The sequence below is a fragment of the Macrobrachium nipponense genome, chromosome 19, assembly GCF_015104395.2.
Source record: "Macrobrachium nipponense isolate FS-2020 chromosome 19, ASM1510439v2, whole genome shotgun sequence".
NCBI lineage: Eukaryota > Metazoa > Arthropoda > Malacostraca > Decapoda > Palaemonidae > Macrobrachium > Macrobrachium nipponense.
In genome coordinates this window covers 35,404,764-35,429,577 of record NC_061088.1, presented here as the reverse complement: position 1 = coordinate 35,429,577, position 24,814 = coordinate 35,404,764, and the positions used below count along the sequence as shown (strand labels likewise).

The following is a 24,814-nucleotide window of genomic DNA, read 5'->3' as shown; positions in this document are numbered from 1 at the left end:
GGTTCCTATTCCCGCCACCCAGCGGCGGGAGTGGGCTGGTCACCTGACCTACCTGTCGCGTGTGCCGCGAGTTTTGAATTCTGTCGGGACGTCAGAGACTATAGCTAAGTATATATCTGCCGGGGAAGTTGCATGTACAAAACTTGACTTTACAAAAAACTTAAAATCAAAATTTTTTTTTTTTTTTTTTTTTTTTTACATTTTTTTTTTTACTTTTTTATACTTTATGTTTTTTACAAAATTTCAATTTCTTCACCACTTTCAACTTTCTGTTTTTTCGTATCACTTGGATCTTCCTGTTTGCTTACTACTACTAAAGGCCTCTTTAAAAAATAACTATCCAAGGAGGATTGCTTCTGCCTGCTTTTCACAATGTTCCTGAAACGACTCAGGCAAACGTCATCGAACTGCGCAAGCATACAACCTGTGTAAGCCTTTTCGGGGTGTCTCTTTTCTACAAATGATTGCACTTTATAAAAAGCAGCTAGAGCATCCTTAATTTCTGCCGTTGTCATAGGGTCCTCCTCCTCCTCCTCGCCGCTGTTACAGAACTCTTCTTGAACGACGTTATGTTGCATGGCCTCCAACTCCTTCAGGTTATTCGTCGTAAGCTCCTCTTGGTGCTCCTGGAGAAGGTCATTGATGTCATCCTCGTCGACGACCAGCCCCATGGACTTGCCAGGAGCAACAATCTCGTCAAGATCTGGTTGCGAAACAGTTTCAGGATCGTCAACTGTTTCTGAATCTGCATCAGCTTCGCCCACGTTGAATCCCTCGAAGTTTCGGGCAGATACGGCATCAGGCCATAGTTTCCTCCACGAAGAATTCAAGGTTCGCCTCGAAACCTCCTGCCAAGCTTGATTGATGAGTCAGATGCGTATGACAACATCGAAATGCTCCTTCCAAAATTCACGCAAGGTGCGGTTTGTGGTATCAGTGATGTCAAAACATCTCTTGAAAAGATGTTTCGTATGCAGCTTCTTGAAGTTTGATATCACTTGCTGGTCTATGGGCTGGAGGAGAGGGGTGGTGTTAGGCAGAAGATAAAGAACCTTGATGAAAGAATACTCTGCTAGGATATCTTCCTCGAGGCCAGGAAGATGACCAGGGGCATTGTCCAACAACAGCAGACATTTCAGAGGGAGGTGCTTCTCTTCCAAGAATTTCTTCATTGATGGGCCGAAACACAGATTTACCCACTCGGTGAACAAAATTCTCGTTACACAGGCTTTCGCATTAGCCCTCCACATCACTAGAAGCTTCTCCTTTGGCACTCTGTGGGCCTTGAAGGCTCGAGGAGTCTCCAAATGATACACAAGTAGGGGCCTGACTTTACAATCCCCACTGGCGTTGGAACATAGTGCAAGCGTAAGCCTGTCTTTCATAGGCTTATGCCCGGGTAGCTTCTTCTCTTCCTACGTGATGTACGTCCGACAAGGCATTTTTTTCCAAAAAAGGCCAGTCTCGTCACAGTTGAAGACTTGCTGAGAACTGTAGCCTTCCTTGATCGTCATCTCATCGAAGGTCTTAATAAAGGCTTTGGCCGCTTTCGTGTCCGAGCTGGCAGCCTCCCCATGCCCCACCACCAAATGGATGCCAGTCCGTTTACGGAATTTATCAAACGACCCACGAGAAGCCTTGAAGTGAGGGGTTGGCGTCGATGTCCCTTCTCCTCTGTTGTCTTCTGCCTGGGCAATCAGATCACCGAAAATAGCGCTGGTCTTGTGGCAGATTGCCGTCTCGGTTATCGTATCGCCAGCGATTTCTTTGTCTTTTATCCATACAAGAAGCAGCCTCTCATCTCATCATGCACATGGCTCCTCTTGTTGGACAAAATAGTCACGCCCTTGGAAGGTGTAGCTGCTTTGATGGCTTCCCTCTGCTTAAGAATGGTGCCTATCGTCGATGGATTTCAGCCGTATTCCTTAGTGATCACACTCAACCGCATGCCAGCTTCATACTTTTTAATGATCTCCATCTTTGTCCCCATAGAAAGCATCCTCTTCTTTCCGTGAACTCCAGCAACTTTCTTGGGACCCATGACTATAATTAAGTTAATTAAGTTCACACACAACACGATAAAGTAGAAAGCGAAATCACTAACACGAATTTATGTTAACAAACAAAATACGTATATGTGAACGAACAGATTCCGCATGCGTACGATAATGCTGGTGCAACGAAGTGGCCGAAGGACGCCTTTACGTAGAGGCATGATGGGATAGGTGCTGACCAATAGGAGAGCAGGATCTTACGGCAGTGACTAGCATCAGGAAGAGTGGGAGAGTGGGAGGATGGTGGCGAGTCTACAGAGTTAGAGGCACGGAAGTTTTAAAATTATTCTTGGTGGTCTGGGCGAATCTCGGGACCTTACATTACACCCTTTCGTAACCTGAATTATTTTCGTATGCAGAAGCAAAAAAATCTTTGTCTTTGCTTTCGTAACTTGGATTTTTCGTAAGAAGTGACTTTCATATGTCGAGGTTCCACTGTACTTAGAAAATCTCTAAAAGTCAATGTATATGTAAGCAGGGCCACCAGACCAGCTATGATGGTGGTGAAAATTTCTGTAACTGCATCTATACAAGTCTTGAGGCTAAGGAGAACTTATCATTTGAACAGGGCTTGCTAATAAGGCCATAAGTTGTGTTTTGTTTCATCACCCACTTACAGGTGAACATGAAGACGTAATGCTTACCATAACTTGAGATGCAGGAGAAATTACCCGCATTGATTTATTCCAATGAGCCAAAAGATGGCTCATGAGGATAAGAAGGATAACAAGTGTACCCTTAACCTCTTGCTTTTTTCCAGGATGGGGCATAACCACTATAGGAGCAAGGATTTGTCTTAAATTCCTCATGAAACTGTATCAACATTAAAGTTCATTTTAACAGCCATACAGGTTGAAATAGCCCTAACCTTAAGCCTCGATGCCTTGGCTTGTTCGGTAACAGTTAAGCATGCAATATAACCTGCCTTAACCTAACAGATATTGTGTTTCTTGAAATCTCTTCTTAAAGCATGCCAGTAGATAAAAATATATGTTACCCCTTCCTAAAGTAAGGTAAGGTTTTCCAGATTACTAAGTAGACAAGGCAGAGCTGATATGACAAACTCAGGGGTTGCAAAAGAGGAGGCAGAAATTTATTTTAACTGGCCACAAATCCAGGTAGTTTATAATTTTCAGCATGGATGCCTTGAATGGAGAGAGCATAACATTCAATCACATTCATGCTGATTAATCCTTCTTGAATGACACACTCAGTCACAAAGTGAGTAGCAAGAGGAAGTGCAGATTCCAGTGGGGCTGACAAAAGTGGGGTTGTTCCAGCAGCCCTGTCCTATAAAGGCCCCTGTCAAGTTTGTCAGAAACCTTAAGAGGACGGAAAGTCAAGTTTGTTAGGCCATAGTGATGCTGCAAGATCACTGAAATATTTGAGGATTCTTACAAATTGTCCAGAACTGGCATGATAAAGGAGTAAGGACAAAAGACACTGACCTGCAGTTTTTACGACGCAACCAAAGAAGCATTTTCAGTCCAAGTTGCTAGATCTTGAAGCTCTGAACTATAATTAACTCAACTTCAGAAGCTGCTGGCAAAATAATTGACTAGTACATATTACCAGCTTGCCCAAAAAATTTCATAATTTTTTTTTATATCTCTATGTGAAGGGACTACTACTGGAAAGATTTCATTTCTTTGCCTAAGTCTCTCTTAAAATGCTGTGCCTCCCTCGGACAATCCTTGGAACCAGGGTGATTTTCTTTACCTTAACTCAAACAAATATTTCTAAGGCCAGTTGGAATGTACAATGAGAGCTTGTTGCCACCTTATTGATCAGATATGTTACTCTGGCTGAGTTATCTTACATTATCCTGAAGGTCTCTGATGAAAGGGTAACAAAAACTTAGGAGACCTAAGCTAATGTGTCCAGTTGCATCCTCCTCAGAATTGCTTCCTGAAGCAGTTAAATTTAGCATATGAGTATTCCAACCATCTTTTGATTATTATTATTATTCAATAGATAAAACCTATCCATGTGGAACAAGCCCACAGGGTCTACTGATTTGAAATTCAAGTTTCCAAAGAATATAATGTTCATCAGGAGGAAATAAAGTGAAATACAGAAAGAAGGGATGCCACTTATCAAAATAGGAAAATGAAATAAGCAGATAAAAAAAGTATCAAAATGCAAGAAGAGTAATGTTAGCGTAGTAATGCACTGCATTTTTGGTTAAACTTCTGATGCATATGAAGAGAAAAAACTAGTGCCTTTAGCCAAAGCCTGGAAAACAGTAAAGTTAGACAAAGTCCTAGAGTGTATCACAGAAATGCCATATGTTCTATTCAAGGCTCTTGGGAATAAAACAGTCATCATATTCATCTCCATCTCTATGTAAATCAGTGTTGTATAAAAGGAGATAAGTCTGATTTACTACATTTGATAAACAACCCAAGCCTATTGCACAGGCTGATGAGGATTCATGGGTAATCTGGACGCTCTGCAGTCAAAATGGCCATCAAAACCCAATCAACTACTTTGCAAGTGAGTCCAGACAGCAAATGGATCTATCACTTGCATAAACATGTGAATCAGTACCTGAAAAAAAGGGATCTTTCAATTCTATTAATAAGAGGATCTTTTAAGTTTATTAATTACAAGAAATTATACCTATTGGTAGAATAATGTATGGAAGCTACAGTCAGTAAAGGTCTCAACTTCCTGAGGCCTTGGGGGAAACAATATCAACTACAGATCCTCTACGATTCTGGTGTCACTTCCTGTATGGCCTCTTTATCCATCAATTATTGCACCTTGTAATCCAGTGCTATGAACTTCTCTCTTTTGACCAGCTCTTAGGTAAATGGGAGACTTGTCTCCAGAAATAGTAAGTAGTTAATAACCTGTGGGTTGTTACCAATCAATTCCAACCATGATCTCTGGAGACAAACCCCAAAGGATATAGTCATGCCCTTGGGTAGAATGAGTTTAAATATCTTCTGATTGCCAAAGAAAGACCCTTGGCATGACCAGTTGCCCATTCTTTACTGAAGGGGCAAGTGGTAGTGAAATCAAGCACCTCAGACAGGTCCCTGACTACAGCATCACAATTGGAGGAGACTAGCATGTTTGAGTCTCCTGAATATGGCATCTATCTTTTTAATAAGTGTAACTGAGAAGTAAGCAACTTGAGAAAATTATTCACATACATAAAAGATGTGAAGTAATAATGAGTTTTATGAATTATGAGCCATATAAAACAATAGCTAAACAAGATTCTGGGGAAGAAGACTGCAAGTGTACATATGCCAAATATCCAGAACAATGGACAGTTCTACATACAGAAGTCCTGAGGAATCATTACGCATACTCTGGCAAGTGGTGAGAAGGACTCCACTCCTTGGAAATGTCTGGAGACTGCATTATAAGAGACTTGGTAGCAAAGTGATGGGTTTATCTTCAAACAAAAAGCCATTACCTTCAGCTTTATCATTAGGCTGATCATCCCACGCAATCAGTCTTAACAGCAGTGCTTCTTCCTCAGGTGATATAAATTCCTCTATAAGTTCAAGACCTGGAGGAAGTTCATAACTCACAGATGATGATACTGATGGCACTGAAAAGTTGAAAAGAATAATGAACCCTAACTTATAAATTAACATGATAATATTCAATATATATGTATGTGTTTTTTTGCACTTTGTAATGCTGATGTCCCTATATAATGAATGTAAAGGAAAAACAACAGCTACGTGAATATTTACCCTTGTTGACATATGACATGTATACAGGTGTTTCACATCCTCTGATGGTCTGCAAACCATTTGCTTTGGACACAATTACCATGGCTTCTTCATCTTTGGAAAATGAAGCAAAGCTGTAAGATTTTCCAGGAACAAGTGTAACTGCTTGCAAACCAGGGCCAATGGCTGTGATTAGTTCTGTAATACACACTTCATCTGCATTTGTAGTTAGTCCTGCATTCCCAATGAAGATAAACTGTTGGATATCAAAATTGGTCAAACACTGGACAAAAGAACATATCATGGAACATGTGAATAATTTGTAATGCTCTTTTTAATTTATTACTATAAATCCAAAACAAAAATCACATCGATACTGAAACAATACCATTAAAGAATAAGCACAGCAAGAGACAAATCAATTTTAGAGTTGTGAAAAATACTAAAAAATCTTCTTAAAAATACAAAACCATTATATTTTAAAGGAACTTAATGCTGTAGCTCTCAGACACACACTACAAAAATACAACTTCCACTCAGTCAGGAAAACTCATTGGGGCCCAAAATCTCCCAGATCATGAAAAATAGTCACTTCCCCATGTTTTCTGATGCTTCTATAAGAGATACAGGGCGGGAGGTGGGCCATTCACATACTAAAGTAGTTATGGATTTGTACTAAAAAGTTCAACGTCATTTTCAATGTCAGACCTGCTGTTGGCCAACAAAAAGCAAGGACTCAACTCAACGGGAAATTTGGACTGCCAGAGACAGATTTTTATTACGAGAGAAGTCATTACTGGAAATAGGCTCCTTCCTGGTGGCCCAGCCCAGCCTTAATACTATTCACATGCTAATATCTCCAAACATATTGAAGATAAAGAAAAATTCTTTCAGCAGATAATACCTTCTGTCTTTAAATTTCATCCCATATAAGATTTATTTTTAAAATTTAAATTCACATTTAAATTATGTTTTAGTTATTGCATTATAATTTTCTCAAAATATGATTTCAGCATCAAATTTGATAGTTTTCTTGAATACTTGGCTTAGTTAAACAACGTCTTCTCACCTCTGCCATAAAGATTCATTTCCCATTGTATCGTTTGTCATATCATTAGCAGTTTGATGTTGGAAGAGTATTTGAAATGCAATTAATGATGACGTTTATGTAGCAGAGAGTTCAGAGTTACCTAGTTAACCCTTTGTTGGTTCAACTTGAAGCTTCATGTGTACAATCTCAAAATCCACAAATTTGGGGGTCAATCTATAGCACCCCAAAAAAATATAATAAAAAAAATTGAGACAACAAGACAATACAGTATACTGTAATTAGATTAACTCATTCAGTAGCAAGGCTACTAGAAATGCATAAACACATCAGCTCTTTAAAAGAAAACAAATACTGTACTTATTCAAAAGTTGGAAAATAAAGCAAAATTCCCACATCAAACTAAGTGACATGGATTACTCATTAAAATTAAGTAAGATGCTCATGAAATTAGCAAAGTAAAGGTTATAAGAAGTGATATGAATGAAATTCTAGGAGCACACTCGCAGATGTTAAGCAACACCACATACATAGATAAATGACCAGTTTCACCAGTAGAGGTGATGTGGAACCATAATGCACACTCAAGTAAATGTCAGAACTCTCCTAATCAGAGAACATGTCTAGAGATTGCCATACTGAGATTTAGGGTATTGTAATGAATTTGTCCTGAATCAAAACAATAGTTCTTATCAGACTGCTAGCACTCAGAGAGCTTCATCATCCTCAGGTGTTTTACAAAATAATACAGAATTCAGGTTGAACGAGTATCATATGCAACTGTTTCTTGGGGGGTTTTGACGTATGCAAAACAAATGGTTTATTTTCACTGAAATATATGGAAAACAAATTTCAAATGCAGTACAAATATTCAAGGGATACAGGCATGATATATTACCTTGGTTGGTTTTCCAGAAGGTTGAACATCAGGGAAATCTTTTTGAAGAATGGCAAGACATCTGGCAATCTTTCTCTTTATTTTACTGGGATCCTGTTTCATGACAGACACCTCCATTATAGTATCACGCTTGAAAGAACAGCATTGCCGAAAATAAAACTGAAAGAAAACATTCCTATGTATAACAGGTACGAATTCATATAGTAGTACATATTGCAACTACATACCCCAAAAGATATAAATCCGAATAAATTAAACAACAGAAAACACTTTATACCTCAGACATAAAAATTATAGGTGGAGAGGCAATTTTCTGTACAGCACAACATAGAACATGTAGCAATTTTGTGTTATATAAACACCAATGTGGAAGTATGGCATTTCCTCCCAATGATAAATGCCTCTCCTCCACAAAAGAAATCATGGCCAAAAGGCAATTATATTAGACTTACAAATCAGACAAGAGGCAATGTATGCCTTTTATAGTACGTAGTTGTGTATTTTCTAGCCTCATGAAATATGCTCAGATAAGGCCAAATTTACCTAATTAAAATTTTATAGAACATAACATGTTTAGAACTTCGCCAAACACAGGAAAATGTTCTATTTAGCTGCAACCAGGATTTGGGGAGGGGTAATAGTGCAGAATGGTAACAGGGGGGGTGGAGCGTTTGTTACCTGATGGATTGGAAAGGGGGATAAGACTCCTGACACAAATTAGACCAGTTAGACTAGTATGTATTAATGGAAGGTTCTTATTTTAACTGTTCTCGTATAACTTATTTTATGTGCAACTTATATACTTTAGTTTTTTATAAATATTTAGCCAAAAACCAACTTATAATTCTGGTTTGCTATGGTTCCTTCTCTAGGTAAGGTGGGCAGGTTATGTAAATAACAGCTGGGTGCTGCCCCAGTTTAGGTTAGGGGTGCATGCGTGTAATTGTCCATTTCTAAGATTTGTGCTTCATAGATTTTAGGTAACTGTTGCTGGTGACATCTATAAATGATCTCATGTATTGTCTGAATGATTAGAATATGCTTGTGACTTACACATTACAAACGTTTCTTACTAGTGCTCTGCATTTTATTTTGTCTTAGTACAACTGATGACTACTATCATGCCAATCTGGTTCAGTAAATACCAGTTTATGTGCATAATCTAATTGCCATGTTTATTACCAGCCCTTTGGGGATGAACGTAAAAACATAGGCACATAAAAGACAGAAAATATCAAACATAAGCAATACATAAGGTGGTGAATATTCTAGCTGCCAAATGACGAGAACCAAGCCTTGTGAGTAGCCTTCAGTTTTACCAAACATAAAAAAATGAGGCCTATACATACCATCGATAATGGTTAGTACCCTAGTGTTACATCATGTGATTACTACAAATTATATGTAGTAATTAATACAATTGGGTTGGAACTGCAGTAGCAGTAGCATATTATCCAAAAGGGAAAGGCGCTGGTAACGGGTGCAGACTGATGGGAACAGGTTCTGCAGAAAAAAAAAGAAACCTAACCTTTATTAGTTAGAGTACCATGTCCTGACCTAACCAGACCTTACCTTTCTAACCTAATCAGGGTGCTGTGCCCTGACCTGGCTGAGGGGAAAAAGGCTCAGCCCTGGACCCAAGTATTATTTGCTAGATCCTGATCCCGTCATTCTGCAAAGGTTAAAACTTGAGAGTAGCTAGGGGGAACAACCGACTGGACAAGCGGATCCAGTTTCCACCGTGTGTGGATCCACCCTCCGAAAAAGTACTTTAACACGTCCTGACACTGGAGATGGGCACCGGTCACGAGTCATCGGTGATGAGAGCAACAGCTCGAGACCTCTACTATCCTTCAAAGTAAGTATTTTCTCCAAAGTTAGAAATTAAGGTCATATTTTAATATTAAACAGAGGTTAATGAAAGTCTGGCTCTACGCAGTGCACACATACCTCCATGATGATTTCGAAATTTTTACTTACAACTCTGAATATTTAGAAGATTGATGCCATCTTGATATTTGCGGAGTCGCTTGTGTCAATAAACTTCCCATTCCATGTGCTAAATCTGCACACCACTTGTACCCATAGACGCTGGGGCACTTTCTACACAAAAATCGTAAACAATGACTTCCAACCACGACTTATCCAAGGAAACTACGATTTTTTGGTAGAGGAAGAAGTGTGCACAAAATAATTATTTAAATAAATAGTTAAACTGCAGTATAAGGTCATGAATTACATAAATTATTTACAAATTCATGATTATTAATTTGAAAATATTCGTTGTTGAAAAAGTAGATAGATTCCTGACTAAAATATCAACAGTTTTGCTGTGAACAGTACCTACAGCGATGTTCACGCTCTTCTATTGTTTATCAGTGTTGCCAATTGGTATGTGTTTACCTTCCAAACTGGGTATAAGACTTACACAAAACTGGGGAAATAAGTGAAATTAGGGTATCTATTTGTAGTATATATACATATTAGAGCAATTGTATCATTATTGCATTACTATGACAACTAGAATTCATGGAAACAGTTTGTAAATGCATCGGCAAATGTGTGAAGCTCCACTACATTGGCAACGAGTCATTTTGCCGTCTGCTCGTATCTACTTTAGAAATATCTGTAATTTTTTCAGGGTTAATTTGGTTGCAAAAGAGGGATAATTGATGTGCATTAAATAAACATTTTGAAGTAACAAAGTAAAGTTAAACTAAATAATGAGTAAAGTAAACAATTAAGGGAATAAAGCTTTGCACCTCGTAAACTAGGTAGTCGTGTGCTGCCCACCACTGTGTTTGTGGAGTGAGCGCTTAGGAACCAGGAACTGCAACGTAGTTCAAGTACAATTTGGAGTGAATTAAAACCAAAACATGTATAATTATAATCAAATAAGCACTGTGGAGTTTCAGTTGTGATGGTAGTAAGGATAAAACCACCAATTACAAGGTAAAAATTAATTTCAGTTCAAACCATGACCTTGGGAATAAAATGTTTCATACTTTCACTAATATAGAAAACAAAATGTTGTTTTATTGTGCTGATAACAACTGCAATCTTGAGTAAGATCAATAAACGTTACATATATACGCTAAAATTGTTCAAATCAGTGCTGAGAAGGCTGGGAAAGATGTCGGAACATTTGCGGTTACGAACCGCACCTCAGTCGGTGGGCGCCGTGTTGGATTTCAAAACTGCCTTGAAAACATATTTTACAAAGAGCTCACATGCTTATTTTAGTTCGTATGGGACTTCATATATCACATAATGTTGACAAAACTTCAATCTTTTGAATGGTATGCTTATAGATGTAATTGTATTCTTGTTTCACCAATTAAATATCAAGTGAATAAGGATGATCCACGTGATGACGATGGATCCACTGCGGTGTTTCCCCCTACTACAGTAAACAACCGCAGTCGATCCATTGTCATCGCGTGGCTCGGCATTATTAACTCTATATTTAATTTGAGAAACAAGAATACAATTACATTTTTAAGCATACCATTCAAAAGATTGAAGTTTCGTCAACATATGTGATATATGAAAGCGCCATACGAACTAAAATAAGCATGTGAGCTCTTCGTAAAATATGCTTTCAAGGCAGTTTTGAAATCCAATATGGCAGCAACCTCGTGACTTGCCGTTCGTAACCACAGACAATCCACCATCTTTCACAGCCTTCCCAGCACTCATTTGAACAATGTTAGCGTATATAGGTATGTAACGTTTATTGATCTTACTCAAGATTGCAGTTGTAATCAGCACAATAAAACAACATTTTGTTGCCTATATTAGTGAAAGTATAAAACTTTTTGGAACTTGTTATTCCCGGGCTCATGGTTTGAACTGAAATTCATTTTTACCTTGTAATCGGTGGTTTTATCCTCACTGCCATACAACTGAAAGTGCCCCCGCGTCTATGGATACAAGTGGTGTGCAGATTTAGCACAGGAAGTTTGTTGACACAAGCGACTCCGCAAACATCGAGACGTCGTCAATCTTCTAAACTTTTTGATTCGTCGTCGTCAATCTTCTAAACTTTTTGATTCGTAAGTAAAAATTCTGAAAGCGTTTTGGGGTAGTGCGCACTGTGTTGGCCACACCTTTCATTATCCTCTATTTAAATCTTAAAATATGGCCTTAATTTCTAACTTTGGAGAAAATACTTGCTTCGAAAGAAGAGTAAAGGTCTTGAGCTCCTGTTATCACCACCAACAACTCATGACTGATGACCATCTCCAGTGTCAGGACGAGTTAAAGTTCTCTTTCGGAGGGTGGCCAAAACAGCAGTAGTCGGTGAGTTGGCCAGTCCACTCGGTTGTTTACCCTACTAGGCTATCTAAGCATGTTTTACGTTCATCCTCAAGGGACTGGTTGTAAACACGGCGCCTACTAGGTATAGCCCAGTAGTATTTTGCATATAAAAACTGATATCTACCTACCTAGTACTAGGTAGTACCTAGCTACCGAACCAGAGGGTTACGGTACCTATCCAATAGGCTAGGTAGGTAGCTACCTACTAGGTACCTAGTACTACTAATAGCTAATCTTCAGTTTTACCCTGAAAACTCCCTGGCATTCAAAAAACGGGCGGCCGTCTAGGATAGGTATCCTAGTACCTAGCTAGTATACCTAGGTAGGCTAGTAAGGTACCTACTACTAGGTAATAGCCTAGGTATAGCCTAGGTAGCTGGATACTACCTAGGTAGGCTAGATACCTAGCTAGGCTTGTCACTCTCAAAGGATTTTGGGGGTAAAATTCATGTTCTAGCTACTAGATTTCGCTTTCGTAAACTTACAGCTAAGACGCTAATTAGTACTTAGTTACTGGTGATAAAAACAATTACATCCTACCTCATATGCTAATAGCTTTGACAACAATTAGTAGTAGTAGTAGTAGATGGGATGTGACTCTGAAACGGCTCCCCTGCTTGTTTTATTCCTTCTTTATTTGTGTTAGTTTTTTTTCTCTCTGAAATACCACATTTCTTTTACAAAATCTTTCCTATTCTCCACTTCCTCCCTCAGTACATCTACCAATGAGAGTATATTTGCTACTAATTCCTCTTAATTTTCTTTATGTGGTAGCTGCATAAAACTATATCTATTTCTAATCCCATTGTATGCTGGACAGTAAAGTAAGAAATGTTCTAAATTTTCATTTTGTTCCTCACAGCATAAACATTTCTTATCTTCTCCTTTTATCCTATTTTTATCATTTAATCCTACTATACCTAGTCTGGCCCTACTGTTCAGCATTGTTTTTTTGTGTTGATATACCAGATTTCTTATCTTCTGTTTTGGGTTCCGAACTTCTGATAGATTTACACAATTAAGTTGCATATAGTTGGTTGGTTATGGGTCGACTGGTCGAGGCAATGCCTTTACAACTGCGCCTCTTAATCGTAGGTTATTTTTAATTGTCAAGCTCTTTAATTCTTTTTACTCTTTTTTTCACATCTTATTTACGGTAACTTTTCTTATTTCGTTATGTTCTTCTCTAAATAGGAATTTTCCAACGATATAGTTTCCATTCTCTTCATAAGGTTGCTGAAGGCCAATTGATCTTAAGCGTTCTTCTCTGTAAGCTAAACAATACAAAAGAAAATGGAAAATATCTTCCTCTGTATTAACACAAAAAGGACAACAGGTGTTCCCATTCTGGTATCTCTTTGTTATATTTAAATGCAGCGAATTAGTCCTGGTTCTAGAGAGAAGTATCGAACCAAAAGTGTTGTCGTAAATTTCTTCATCTTTTATTTCACTTTTCCACTTTTTATATATACCCCCCCCCCCCCTTAATGTGGATACTACTGTACTTCTACAAGCTCCTACTAAGTGGGTATGGTACGAGCGAGATTGTCATACTTGATCTTGACACCACAGAGGGTAGGTATATATCTGGAGTTGCGATCTCTATACCAATACTACGTACCTAGTTCGATGGTCTTCCACCAGGGCGGCGTTGCAAAGCCTTGCGGCCATTTTTAAAGGTTCAGAATAAAAAAATTAAAATAATAAAAAATAATTTATAGTGTGACCACTCCTTGGGATTTTTCCCAAGATCTTGGGATTTCAAGGCTTACCTTGGGAACTTAGGAATTTTTGCTCAAAATGCTCATAATCTTGGGATTTTTCACTAATTTATCCTTGTTACTTTTTTTTAATATTATAAACCAGAAATTATGCAAACTTCAATAGCATTTGTATGTAAAAACTACCTCAAAGAGAGCTTCTTGTGTCACCCAGCTCATGATTCAGTATATATATATATATCTATATATATATATATAATATATATATGACAGCATGACTGTAAGTTAGGTAACGTAAGCAATTGTGAGACCGTACGGGAATCAGACATGATAAGAACGCACCGTTGACATCGACTCATTTGCTCATGTCCCGCGATTGAACTTTTGAAGTTCAGTTACGCAGCGTAAGCTCTCTTACTCGTGTTTGTGCATTGTTGAAAGTAATACGGCCACGCTATTTTGTCATTCATATAGTGACATTTTTGTTGGGGCTGAATAATTCAACAATGAGTGACTCAGATGATCCTACACCAGGCTGTAGTGGAATTAGTACACCACTGAAAAAAAAGGTGAAAACGTGGTATCAACAATCTTTCAACCAGGAATGGCTGAAAGATTCACAGTTCAAGGACTAGCTGAAACCAGATGTGAATGATAAATATGCGGCTTATTGCAGTGTTTGTGATACTAAACTAAAAAACTGTAACAAATCCGCGCTTATGCTTCACAAGGCTTCCGCAAAGCACATGAAAAACTTTAATGCCAAGAAGACTTTAGTGAACATTGAAACCTATTTCAAGAAGACTCAGGCGAGTGACTCTGAAAATGAAGTAGCAAAGGCAGAGCTCCTACTTACTGCATATATAGCTGAACATAGTGTTCCCTTCCGACAAGCAGATCATCTAGTGGAAGTTGTAAAGAATATGTTTCCTAAATATGAACCAGCGCAAAACTTGAAATTAAAGAGAACGAAGGCTTCTTATTTGCTGCAAGATGGAATTGCATGTGAGGAGAAAATGCTTGTGGCCAAAATTTGCAGGAATACATATTTCTCTGTGATAATTGATGAGTGCACAGATGTGTCTATCTCGCAAGTTCTTGCTGTGATGGTGAGGTACTTTGTTGAAGACAAACACAAAGTCACAGATTCTTTATTAGGTATGATTGAGGTGGAAAATGCCACTGCTGAAGGGTTATATAAATGCGTGAAGGATCTGTTTCGTGAAAATGATATACCATTATCAAATATAATTGGGTTTGCTAGTGATAATTGTTCAAAGATGCTTGTGGCAAATAAAGGAGTACAGGCTTTGTTGAAGAAAGATGTCCCATCAGTTTTTGTTATGGGTTGTGTGTGTCACTCTTTAGCATTATGCTGTAGTGAGGCATGTAAACATTTACCATCATGGGCGGAATCTTTCGTTAAGGATGTATGTTGTTATTTTTCACGTAGCAGTAAAAGGCAACATGATTTTCAGATATTCCAGGATGTTGTGCATGCACCTAAACATAGAATTCTGAAATTATCTCAAACTCGATGGTTATCAAGGGGGGCAGTTATAGCTCGAATTTTAGAGCAATGGGATGCACTGCTGCTGTTTTTCGAATCAGAATCAAAGACAGATAAAATTGATGGCGCTGCTAACATTTACAAAACAATGGTGACTTCAGGAACTAAGCATTTGTTGGAATTCCTTAATTATGTAATTCCAAAGATAGACAAAATGAATCTTGAATTTCAATCAGAATATTTTAGATTACCAACGCTCTTTAATACCATATCTGATGAATACAGAAGTATATTGGCTATGTTTGTGTCAGATAAAGTAATCAGTTCTGTAAACCTGGCTGACATTAATCCAAAAGATAAATCTGTCTACAAGAAAACTTGTGACATTAATCTTGGGGGCAGATGCAAAGCAAGTTTGCTTAAAGACCCACTGAAACACAATGATGAAAGATTTCGCCTTGATTGCCTTGCCTTTTTAGTGGAACTATGCTCTCAAATGAGAAAAAGATTCTCATTCCGTAAGGACAGTGTTCTTTCATTAATCAAAATCATTGATCCAAAAGAAGCTCTTTCTCCTGAAAGGGAAGCAGATGCTATAGTGAATTTGGGAATCTGTTTCCCAAACCTCGTAAAGGAAGAGGAACTCGATACTTTAGAAGACCAACGGAGAGATTTATTGTATTCAAAAGACTCATTACAAAACATATGTGAAAATCCAACTTCATTTTGGGTGGAACTTAAAAGAGTTACTGACGGTAACCTCAAGCCCAAATTTGAGCTGCTTTCTAGATTTATGTGCTGCCTGTTAGCCCTCCCTCACTCTTCTGCATGCGTAGAGAGGGTATTTTCAAAACTTAATGTTATTAAAACCAAACAAACAAACAGACTAAGTGTAACCACAGCATCAAACCGATTGCTTGCAAAGCAAGCAATTTCCCGCCAAGACACACCCTGTTATTTGTGGCAGCCCTCAAAATCTCTCATTAATGATGTAAAAACTGGAAAGTGCCACAAGCGGTATGTGGAAAGAGAAGAGGAGCGACAAAAAGGAGAAATGACAACATTGTATGCTGGTGCTGCCGCTGATGAATCGGATAGTGAGACTGAGAGGGAGCAAACATTTCTTCAATAATAAGGTATGTTCCTTAATGTATTTTATTGAAATTAATTGTATTTTATGAATGTTGGGATTTTTTTATGAATCTTGGGAATTTTTAGGTAGCAATCTTGGGAATTTCCAAAATCTTGAGTGGTCACACGTTTAGTGAATGAATGTTTAGTGTGTATGTTTAGTTAGTATTTAGAGTTTAGTGAAAATGTTTTGTGAATATTAGTGTTTAATGAATTAGTGAGTAAGCATTCATTGAGTGTTTAGGGTTTAGTGAATGTTTGTGTTTAGTGAATGTTTAATATGTATTCAAAGCATGTTCAGTGAGTGTTTAGTAAATGTCTTATGATTGTTAGTGTTTAGTGAATGTTTAGTGTGTGTTTATTTTGTGTTTAGTAAGTGATGAGTGGATGTCCATTCACTGTTTAATGAGTGTTTAGGGGTTAAAATGAGCATTTAGCATTTAGTGAGTATTTAGTGTTTAATGAGTGTTTAGGGTTTAGTGAGTGTTTGGTGAAAGCTTAGTGAATATTTAGTGAGTGTTTAGTGTATAGGATACTAAGTGGATGTTTAGTGTATAGTTAGTGCGTGAATGCTTAGTGATTGTTTAGTGTTTAATGAATGTTTAGGATTAAGTGAGTGTTTAGTGAATGTTTACTGTATTTGAGGTATAGTGAGCATTTTGTGTATTGTGAGTGCTTAGTGATAGTTGACTATCCAGTGAGTGTTTAGTTATTGAGTGAGTGTATGTTTAGTGAGTGTATTGTAAGTGTGTGTATAGAGTGTGAGTGTATAGTAACTGTGTGTGTTTAGTGAGTGAAAGTGTATTGTGAATATTAGTGTTTAGTGATTGTACATTAGCGCTCAGTGACTGTATGCTAAGAAAGTCCTGTAATTTACAGAAACCATTTATGCTAGACACTGCTTAGATCCAACAGCAGATGCTTAGGCCTTGACCACAATGGTTGGATTGCTTGGGACAACCTGTTTTTGTTAGGTCATTTTTCTCTGTGAAATTGGGTCCAGTAATATAATAATAATATAATAGTATACAAGTAGTAAAAAAATATTAGTATTAATAATAATGATAATATAATAATAATAATACTAAACAGATAAAAGTAATAGCAGTTATAAAAATAATACTGGACGGAGACCTCTCAATATGGGCGCTCGAGGTCACACGTTAGGCAAGGAGATCGCCACTCCAGTGATATACGCTCTATACTTGACACTCAGTAGTAGTATTCATAGAGAAGCTCTTTCTCTGTGACCGCTCACTCTCATGTTTCAGTTTGCCTACGGATTGTGGTTATGCTTATGTTTAAGAGCTGAAATGTCACGAATGATTGCCATTGTTGTTTGCTTTAGATCGAGCCAAGGATTAAACCAGCCTTGTGATCTTGCCCCTAGATCACTGTAACCCATTATTTTTTTCTCCTCTTCAACTCTTGCCTTTTCTTTAGCGTTAAATGTGTGCTTTTCATATCGTGGAAATTAACACATCGAATCTAGTAATCCATTTATTTTTATTATCCTAAATCCATAAAATATCAAAGTCACTCATATAAATTTACTAAAAACGCGTAATGTCGATGTTAATAAAATTACATGCAGCAACTGAAGTTAAATTTACGTTAGAGATATCTTTAAGGGAAACCAGGAGCTCTATTGTACATTCATAGACCTAGAGAAAGCATACGATAGATTCCCAAGAGAATTGAAGTTTTGGTGTTTAAAGAAAAGAAAAGTCCCAGAAAAGTTGGTTAGACTGGTTGAGATGAAAATATATAAAAGAACGAGCACAAAAGTGATAACAGCAGTTGGGGAAACAGAAAACTCTGAAGTTAGCGTTGGATTACACCAGGGGTCATCATTAAGCCCATTTATGTTTGTGCTGGTCATGGATGTGTTGAATGAAGCGATCAGGAATGAAGAGTTGTGGGAATTGTTGTACGTCGATGATCTGGTGTTTACTGCTGAAAATGAGGAGGACCTACAGAGAAGGGTTGGAGAGTGGCAGAAATCTTTAGAGGGGTGGCTTAAAGGTGAATGTAAATAAAACAGAGGTTTTGCTGAGCAGTAGGGAATAGCAATACAAGAAATAAGAGGCTCGATTATAAAACAAGCAGAAAAGTTTAAATACTTAGGATCTACTCAAGCCAAGAGAGAGGATGTGAGGCTGAAGTTGACACTAGGTTGAAAGCTGCGTGGGGGAAGTGGAGAGAGGTAGCTGGAGTGGTATGTGATAAGAAAATGCCAATCAAGCTAAAAGTCAAGATATATAACAGTGATAAGACCAGTGTTAATGTATGGTGCAGAAACATGGGCTCTAAGAAGAAAAGAGGAAGTAAAGATAAGAAGGGCAGGCTTAGTAAAGATTACAGAGGTGATAAGAGTCACGATTGAGATGGTATGGGCATGTGTTGAGGATGGATGAGGAGGGAGTGAAGAGGGCTCGGGAGAAACCTGTTAGATGAAGAAAATGGTAAGGACAGCATTTCCATTGAAATGTCCATCCTCCCATTGCACATACCTTTTCACTTATATACCAAAATGTAGAGCAGTTTGTGGCCTTTCCGCCAATATATATATCATCAAAATATGTATCCTGTACGCTTAATTATATGTATATTTGTTCTAGGTGTGAGAAAGCACAATCACAGTGGGACTCCATTCCCTTTTGTATGTTTCCATCCGCACAGCCTCCTTATATTATCCGTTTCTGATCAATAAAGTCAGTCCAGTCCTCACAACTGGGGACCTCCCGGATTAGGACGGTAGCGGTTTCGCCCACTCGCCCCAGAAAACCATTAGTGGACTTGATACCGCGTTCAGTCTTGGTTTTCTGGAGCTCCTATCCACGGTCAACCAAAATGCCATTAGTGGACTTAATACGGCACATCCACTACAGTAGTGTTTTGGCGTTTCTACTCACGTTTTGGCCCGCTACTAACGACATCCATTGACCGTAAGTGAAGTGAGATAGCGGACTTGGAGAACTCAAATCAAGAATGGGAGCTAACTAATGCCCTCCCAAGTGGTTCCTCGACATCTCAAGCCGTGCCCTGATACACGTCCTTGCGAGCTGCTGCCCTGCCACCGTAGCCCTACTCTATCAAACTGCCACCCTTCTCCCGGCAGAACGTCACAGCCTGGCTCCACCGAGCGAAAATCCAGTTTTGGCTCCACGGGATCACTGCAGAGGGAACCAAGTTGGACCTGATCACAGCAGTTCTCCCAGCAAATGTGTTCGACGGTCTCGCCCCATGGATGGCCACCCAACCCAGAGCGCTGCCCTATGACGACCTGAAGACAGCTGATCCAGGTCTTCTTCCTCCCTGTTCCTGAGAGACTAACCCAAATCTTCGTCCTGGTGGTCACTCCCCTCGTCAACAAGGACTCAAGGTTAGCCTGGCACAGGCTCCAGGCCCTGGTATTGCTGCCAGAGGTAGACCCCCAGGGGCGCAGGAAAAAGGTAAGCCTCCTGAAGCAACTCTTCCTCCACCAACTCACCCCTCAAGTATGTGGCCAGATTCCAGACACTGACGACCTGGAGATGGAGAGAGAGCCTGGTGGAAAGGGCACACAAGCTACACACCGCCACCCAGGCCACAAAACTCACCTCCCCACTGTCAGCCAATAGCCTGCAGCAGGAAGATCCCGAGGAGGTTGGTATCGACACAGCCTTCCAGAAGAGGAGAGCCCTGCAGACCCACCAGAACACCAACTGGTGTTTTTTCCATCAGAAGTATGAAAAGAAAGCAAAGAAGTGTGAACGCCCCTACTCCTTCATGCTTTCAAAAAACGAAGAAGGTGGCGCCCAATGCCACTCTCCCTGGTGGCAGCAGTAGCCAAGTTCTGCCCCAGAGGATTCTATGTCGAAGACGCGATCTCCAGCCACAGGATGCTGGTCGACACCTGGGCCATGCAATCAGTGTTCCCGCCATCAGCAGAGGACCACAGCCGTGCCCCTGATGGCCCAGCTGACCTCGTAGCCACCAACGGGACCTAGACCATCGCATTCCTGTATCGAACCTACACTGGCCCTTTGTCATCGCCGTCGTCAGAATCCCCTCCTTGGCGCGGACTTCCTGGCTCACCACGGGCTTCTAGTGGATGTAGCCCATCAACGCCTCCCGGACGCAGAAACCTGACCTCTCACCCACTCACCATGGGCCCCAGGGTGCCTGCCATCTGCTTCATCTCTCCCCACAAGTACGGCTCCCTCCTACAGGAGTTCCCGGACGTTTTCAGTCCCGAGCTCCACCAGGTGGCAGGGGACACATCCAAGCATGGTGTGTACCACCACATTGAGACCAAGGGCCCCCCCCGACTCATGCAAAGTTCTGCTGCCTCCCACCAAAGCTCCTCCAGGAAGCCAAGAATGTGTTTGCGGAGATGAAGCAGATGGGCATCTGCAAGAAGGCTGTGAGCCCATGGGTGTCCCCCCTCCACATGGTAAGGAAGGCAGATGGTACATGGAGGCCCTGCGGGGACTACCACCACCTCAACCTCGTCACCACACCCGACAGCTACCCCTTGCCGAACATGCAGGACCTCACTGGACCCCTCCATGGGGCGAAGATTTTTTCAAATGTAGACCTTCTAAAATCCTACTTTCAGGTTCCTGTCCATCTTGATGACATCCCGAAGACGGCAATCATCACTCCTTTTGGGTCTGTGTTCACCTTCACCTTCGGCCTGCGGAACGCTGGAGCTACCTTCAGAGGCTAATAGACAGCATCCTCAGCGATTTACCCTTCTGCGTCTACTATGTAGATGATATTCTTACATTTTCCAGATTGCCAGAGGAGCACCTGAATCACGTCCAGGCCATCCTTAAGCACCTGCGGGAGAATGAGCTCGTCGTCCGGTTCAGTGTGGAGAAGGTGGATTTCCTAGGCCATGAAGTCACCTCAGCAGGAGTATGTTCGATAACATCGAAGGTAGCTGCAGTGGAGAAGTTCCCGACACCAACAACGGTTAAGGCCCTACAGGAGTTCATCAGGATGGTGAACTACTACAGGAGGTTCATCCCAGACATCGCCTGCACCATGTGCCCTTTGACCGAGGTCCTGAAGGGCAAGCAAAAGAAGCTGGTATGGGAGGAGGCCTAGCAGCTCGCCTTCAATTTCACCAAGGCATCCCTCAGCAGAGCTACAACCTTGGCCCACCAGGATCCCGACGTGCCCTTGACTCTCATGACTGATCCCAGCAACATCGCATGTGGCGCCATTCTGGAGCAGCTGATCAACAGGGTCCCTACACCGATAGCCTTCTTCAGCAGGAAACTGAAACCTGCCTAGACCCGCTACAGCACCTTCGACTGCAAGCTCCTGACTGTCTACCAAGCCGTCCACCACTTCAAGTACCTTATGGAAGACGTCTGTTCACCATAAGGACAGACCACTAGCTGCTGGTCCACACCTTCATCAAGGCAGGAGACGTTTGGTCTGCAAGACAGCAACGACACCTCGCAGTCTCCGAGTTCGGGTGCTCCATCGAGTATGTCCCCAGTGGGAGGAACCCTGTAGCCGACGCCCTCTCGAGAATTGAAGTAAATTCCCTGTACCTCGGTGTGGACTACGAGGACCTAGCATGAGAGCAAGCTTCCAACCCTGAAGTGCCAGCCTACCGCACCGCCATCACTGCCCTCTGGTGGGAAGACATCCCCTTTGGTCCTTTCAAGACAACGCTCCTCTACAACACCGGCGAACCGCACCCTCTGATCCTAGCCTCCCAGCGGAAGCTGGTATTCGACATAATACACGGCCTCTTGCATCTGTCGCCCCGCACAACAACCAGACTCCTGACGGAGAAGGTCATGTGGCACAGTATCAGAGGGACTCCCAGGAGTGGGCCAAGAAGTGCATAGTGCACCAGAGCAGCAAGACAGGAAGGCACACCGAATCAGGAGTAAGCCCCAACCCAGGCGGAGATTCGGGCACACACACGTGGATGTCGTTGGCCTGCTTCCCCCATCCAACGGTGCCAGATACCTCCTGACAGTGATCGATTGGTCCACCAGGTGGCCAGAAACCACCCTGATGTCAGAAGCCACTGCAGACGCCTGCACCAAAGCCCTCCTCTCCAGCTGGATCAGCCACTTCGGAGTGCCAGATGACGTCACAATGGACCGGGGAACCGTCTTCACCTCAGAAATCTGGACTGCCCTAGCACACCTGATGGGGATGAAGCACCACACCACCATGGACTACAACCCAGGAAAGGACTCACCTCTCCCTCAAGGCCTCCCTGATGGCACGCTGCACAGGCCCCAACTAGAAGGCACAACTACCTTGGGTCCTCCTCAGTCTTTGCACCGCTCCAAGAGCCAGCAGCAACCCATCACCTGTGGAGAAGGGCTATAGGGAAACTCTGACAGTGTCAGGAGAATTCTTCCTTGTCGGCAGCCGTGGCGAGGATGTCCCCCTGTCAAGACTCCGTGCAGCTGCCCAGAAATTCATCCCCTGCCATGAGACCTTCTGACAAAAGGAATCAGTTCCAACCAAAAGCCCTGGATTCCTGTGAACATTTCTTCATCAGGAACAATGCCACCCGCCTACCCCTAACGAGACCCTACCAAGAACCATATCGAGTCATCCGCCGATCAGAGAAGGCGTTCCTCATCGCGACCAACAGCTATGAAGACTGGGTCTCAATTGACTGGCTGAAGCCCGCCATCATTCTTAACGAAGACAACACCACAGAAGGACCTCGCAGGATCCCTCCTCGGGACTAAATCCCGCCAGAACCCCCCAGTGCCCCTAGACATCACTGAGGCCGCCCAAGGACAGCAGTCAAACCCCACAGGTCTACCACTAGGGGCGGCATCCTGCTGTCCGACTCGTCAGAAGATGAAGAGCCAAAGGACGTTCCTCGACAGATGGCATCACGGACCCATGGAGTCATCCACCCTCCAGCAAGATACCGATGACCAATCATTCAATAATTTTCATCATTACCATTGTCTTGGGGGGAGTATCTGTAAGGAAGGCACTTCCACTGAAATGTCTGTCCTCCCTTTGTACATACCTTTTCACATATATACCAAAATGTAGAGCAGTTTGCAGCCTTTTCACCAATATATATACAGTGGGCCCCATATTCACATTTTCCGGATTCACAGATTTCTCTCTGGACCATATTTACGCATTATTTGCGGGAAATTTGCCTATTCATGGGGTTTTCCGATGATAAATAATCAGTAATTAGTGTATTTTTATGTTATTTTCATGACTAAATAAATTTTTATGATACAAAAGTGATTTACAAATTTTCAAACATTAATATTGAACAATACTGTATTAGTAAGTTTAATAAGATTAAATGATATCACATAATAACAATAATTCTCTCTCTCTCTCTTACAGAGATGTGTTTTTTGTATAAATAAATGATTTACTAATTTCCAATCATTATTGATGTAAAGAGCAAACAGTAAATTAATGAAAATACTATAGTGAATTAGTAAGAATTCAGTTTATAAATTAAAAAATTATGTAAGAATGAAGGAACTCCCTGTCTTCATGCATCTTTCTTTGAACTCCAGGTACTAAGCTGAGGTCCAACAGCTGTCAAATATATCAAGTAATGTGACAGGAGGGGAGGGTGTGTTCTCTCTCTCTCTCTCTTTACTGAGATGAGAGATTTTTATGGTACATGTATGTATAATATGTCTATTAATATTTTCAAGTAATAATAATAATAATAATAATAATAATAATATGTGGCGCCGTGGAGGAGTGGGTTAGGTCGTCAATAGACTTAAGTCAAGTTAAGCAACATTGGGGCTGGTCAGTCGTTGGATGGGTGACCGCTCTCCTCGGCGTTGATTCCTTGGGAAAGGATCTTTACCATAATTTCCTCAGTCTACTCAGCTGTAAATGAGTACCTATCCCTGATGGGGTAGGGTCCAGCTATGGGTTAAATAGCAAAACTCAGCAATGATGGAAAGAAATGAAGGAATAAACGACAACGACGTAAATGGAACCTCTGGCAACAGAGGAGCTTCGTCCGGCAACCAGGTATTCAACCCAATTGTAGGGGAAGACGGTCAGGTACTTGGAGGTCGTCATCCAGCAACTGATCACCACAACGACAGTAATCAACAGCCTGAGATTGGAGCTACAGAAGCAAACCAAAGGAAGAAATGGACAAGAGAAGAAAATAAGGAAATATGGAGATGCTACATCAGAAGCAACCCGACGGAGAGAGGATATAGAAGAAGATTGGTCAACATCTGGAATGAGAGGAATAACACCCCCCAAACAGAGCAGAGGCTGGCAGACCAAGTAAGGAACATAAAGAAAAAGAACTGGCTCTCCCCAACAGAAAGAGAAGAACTGGAAAGGGAAATGTCACACGACAATGAATTACACGAAGACGAACAGAGAGACGATGCCACAGAAGACGACAGGGAGGATGAGGTATCAAACGACATACGAAGAAACACCG

The 24,814-nt window shown here is 40.9% G+C and overlaps 2 protein-coding genes across 7 annotated transcripts in view; one reads left to right on the top strand and one right to left on the bottom strand.

The window, feature by feature from the left end:
- LOC135216124 (alkylated DNA repair protein alkB homolog 8-like) overlaps positions 1 to 24,814 on the bottom strand; it is a 267,193-nt gene that overhangs the window by 37,991 nt on the left and 204,388 nt on the right. The window contains exons 1-5 of one of the 6 annotated variants that reach the window (XM_064251201.1): positions 10,458 to 10,633; positions 9,646 to 9,849; positions 7,696 to 7,854; positions 5,771 to 6,005; positions 5,485 to 5,622 (exon numbers count right to left, since the gene is read on the bottom strand). In XM_064251201.1, the coding sequence (XP_064107271.1) occupies positions 5,485 to 5,622; positions 5,771 to 6,005; positions 7,696 to 7,854; positions 9,646 to 9,651 (538 nt within the window). In that variant the 5' untranslated portion in view covers positions 9,652 to 9,849; positions 10,458 to 10,633. Of the gene's footprint in view, positions 1 to 5,484; positions 5,623 to 5,770; positions 6,006 to 7,695; positions 7,855 to 9,267; positions 9,557 to 9,645; positions 10,385 to 10,457; positions 10,634 to 12,500; positions 12,524 to 12,555; positions 12,730 to 24,814 lie in introns of those variants that run through there. The other 5 variants (XM_064251211.1, XM_064251235.1, XM_064251229.1 and 2 more) reach the window with 5 other exon arrangements.
- LOC135218970 (uncharacterized) overlaps positions 15,821 to 24,814 on the top strand; it is a 194,560-nt gene continuing 185,566 nt past the window's right edge. Inside the window, exon 1 of the mRNA XM_064255411.1 lies at positions 15,821 to 16,382. Within this exon, the coding sequence (XP_064111481.1) occupies positions 16,314 to 16,382 (69 nt within the window). The 5' untranslated portion in view covers positions 15,821 to 16,313. The remainder of the gene's footprint in view (positions 16,383 to 24,814) is intronic.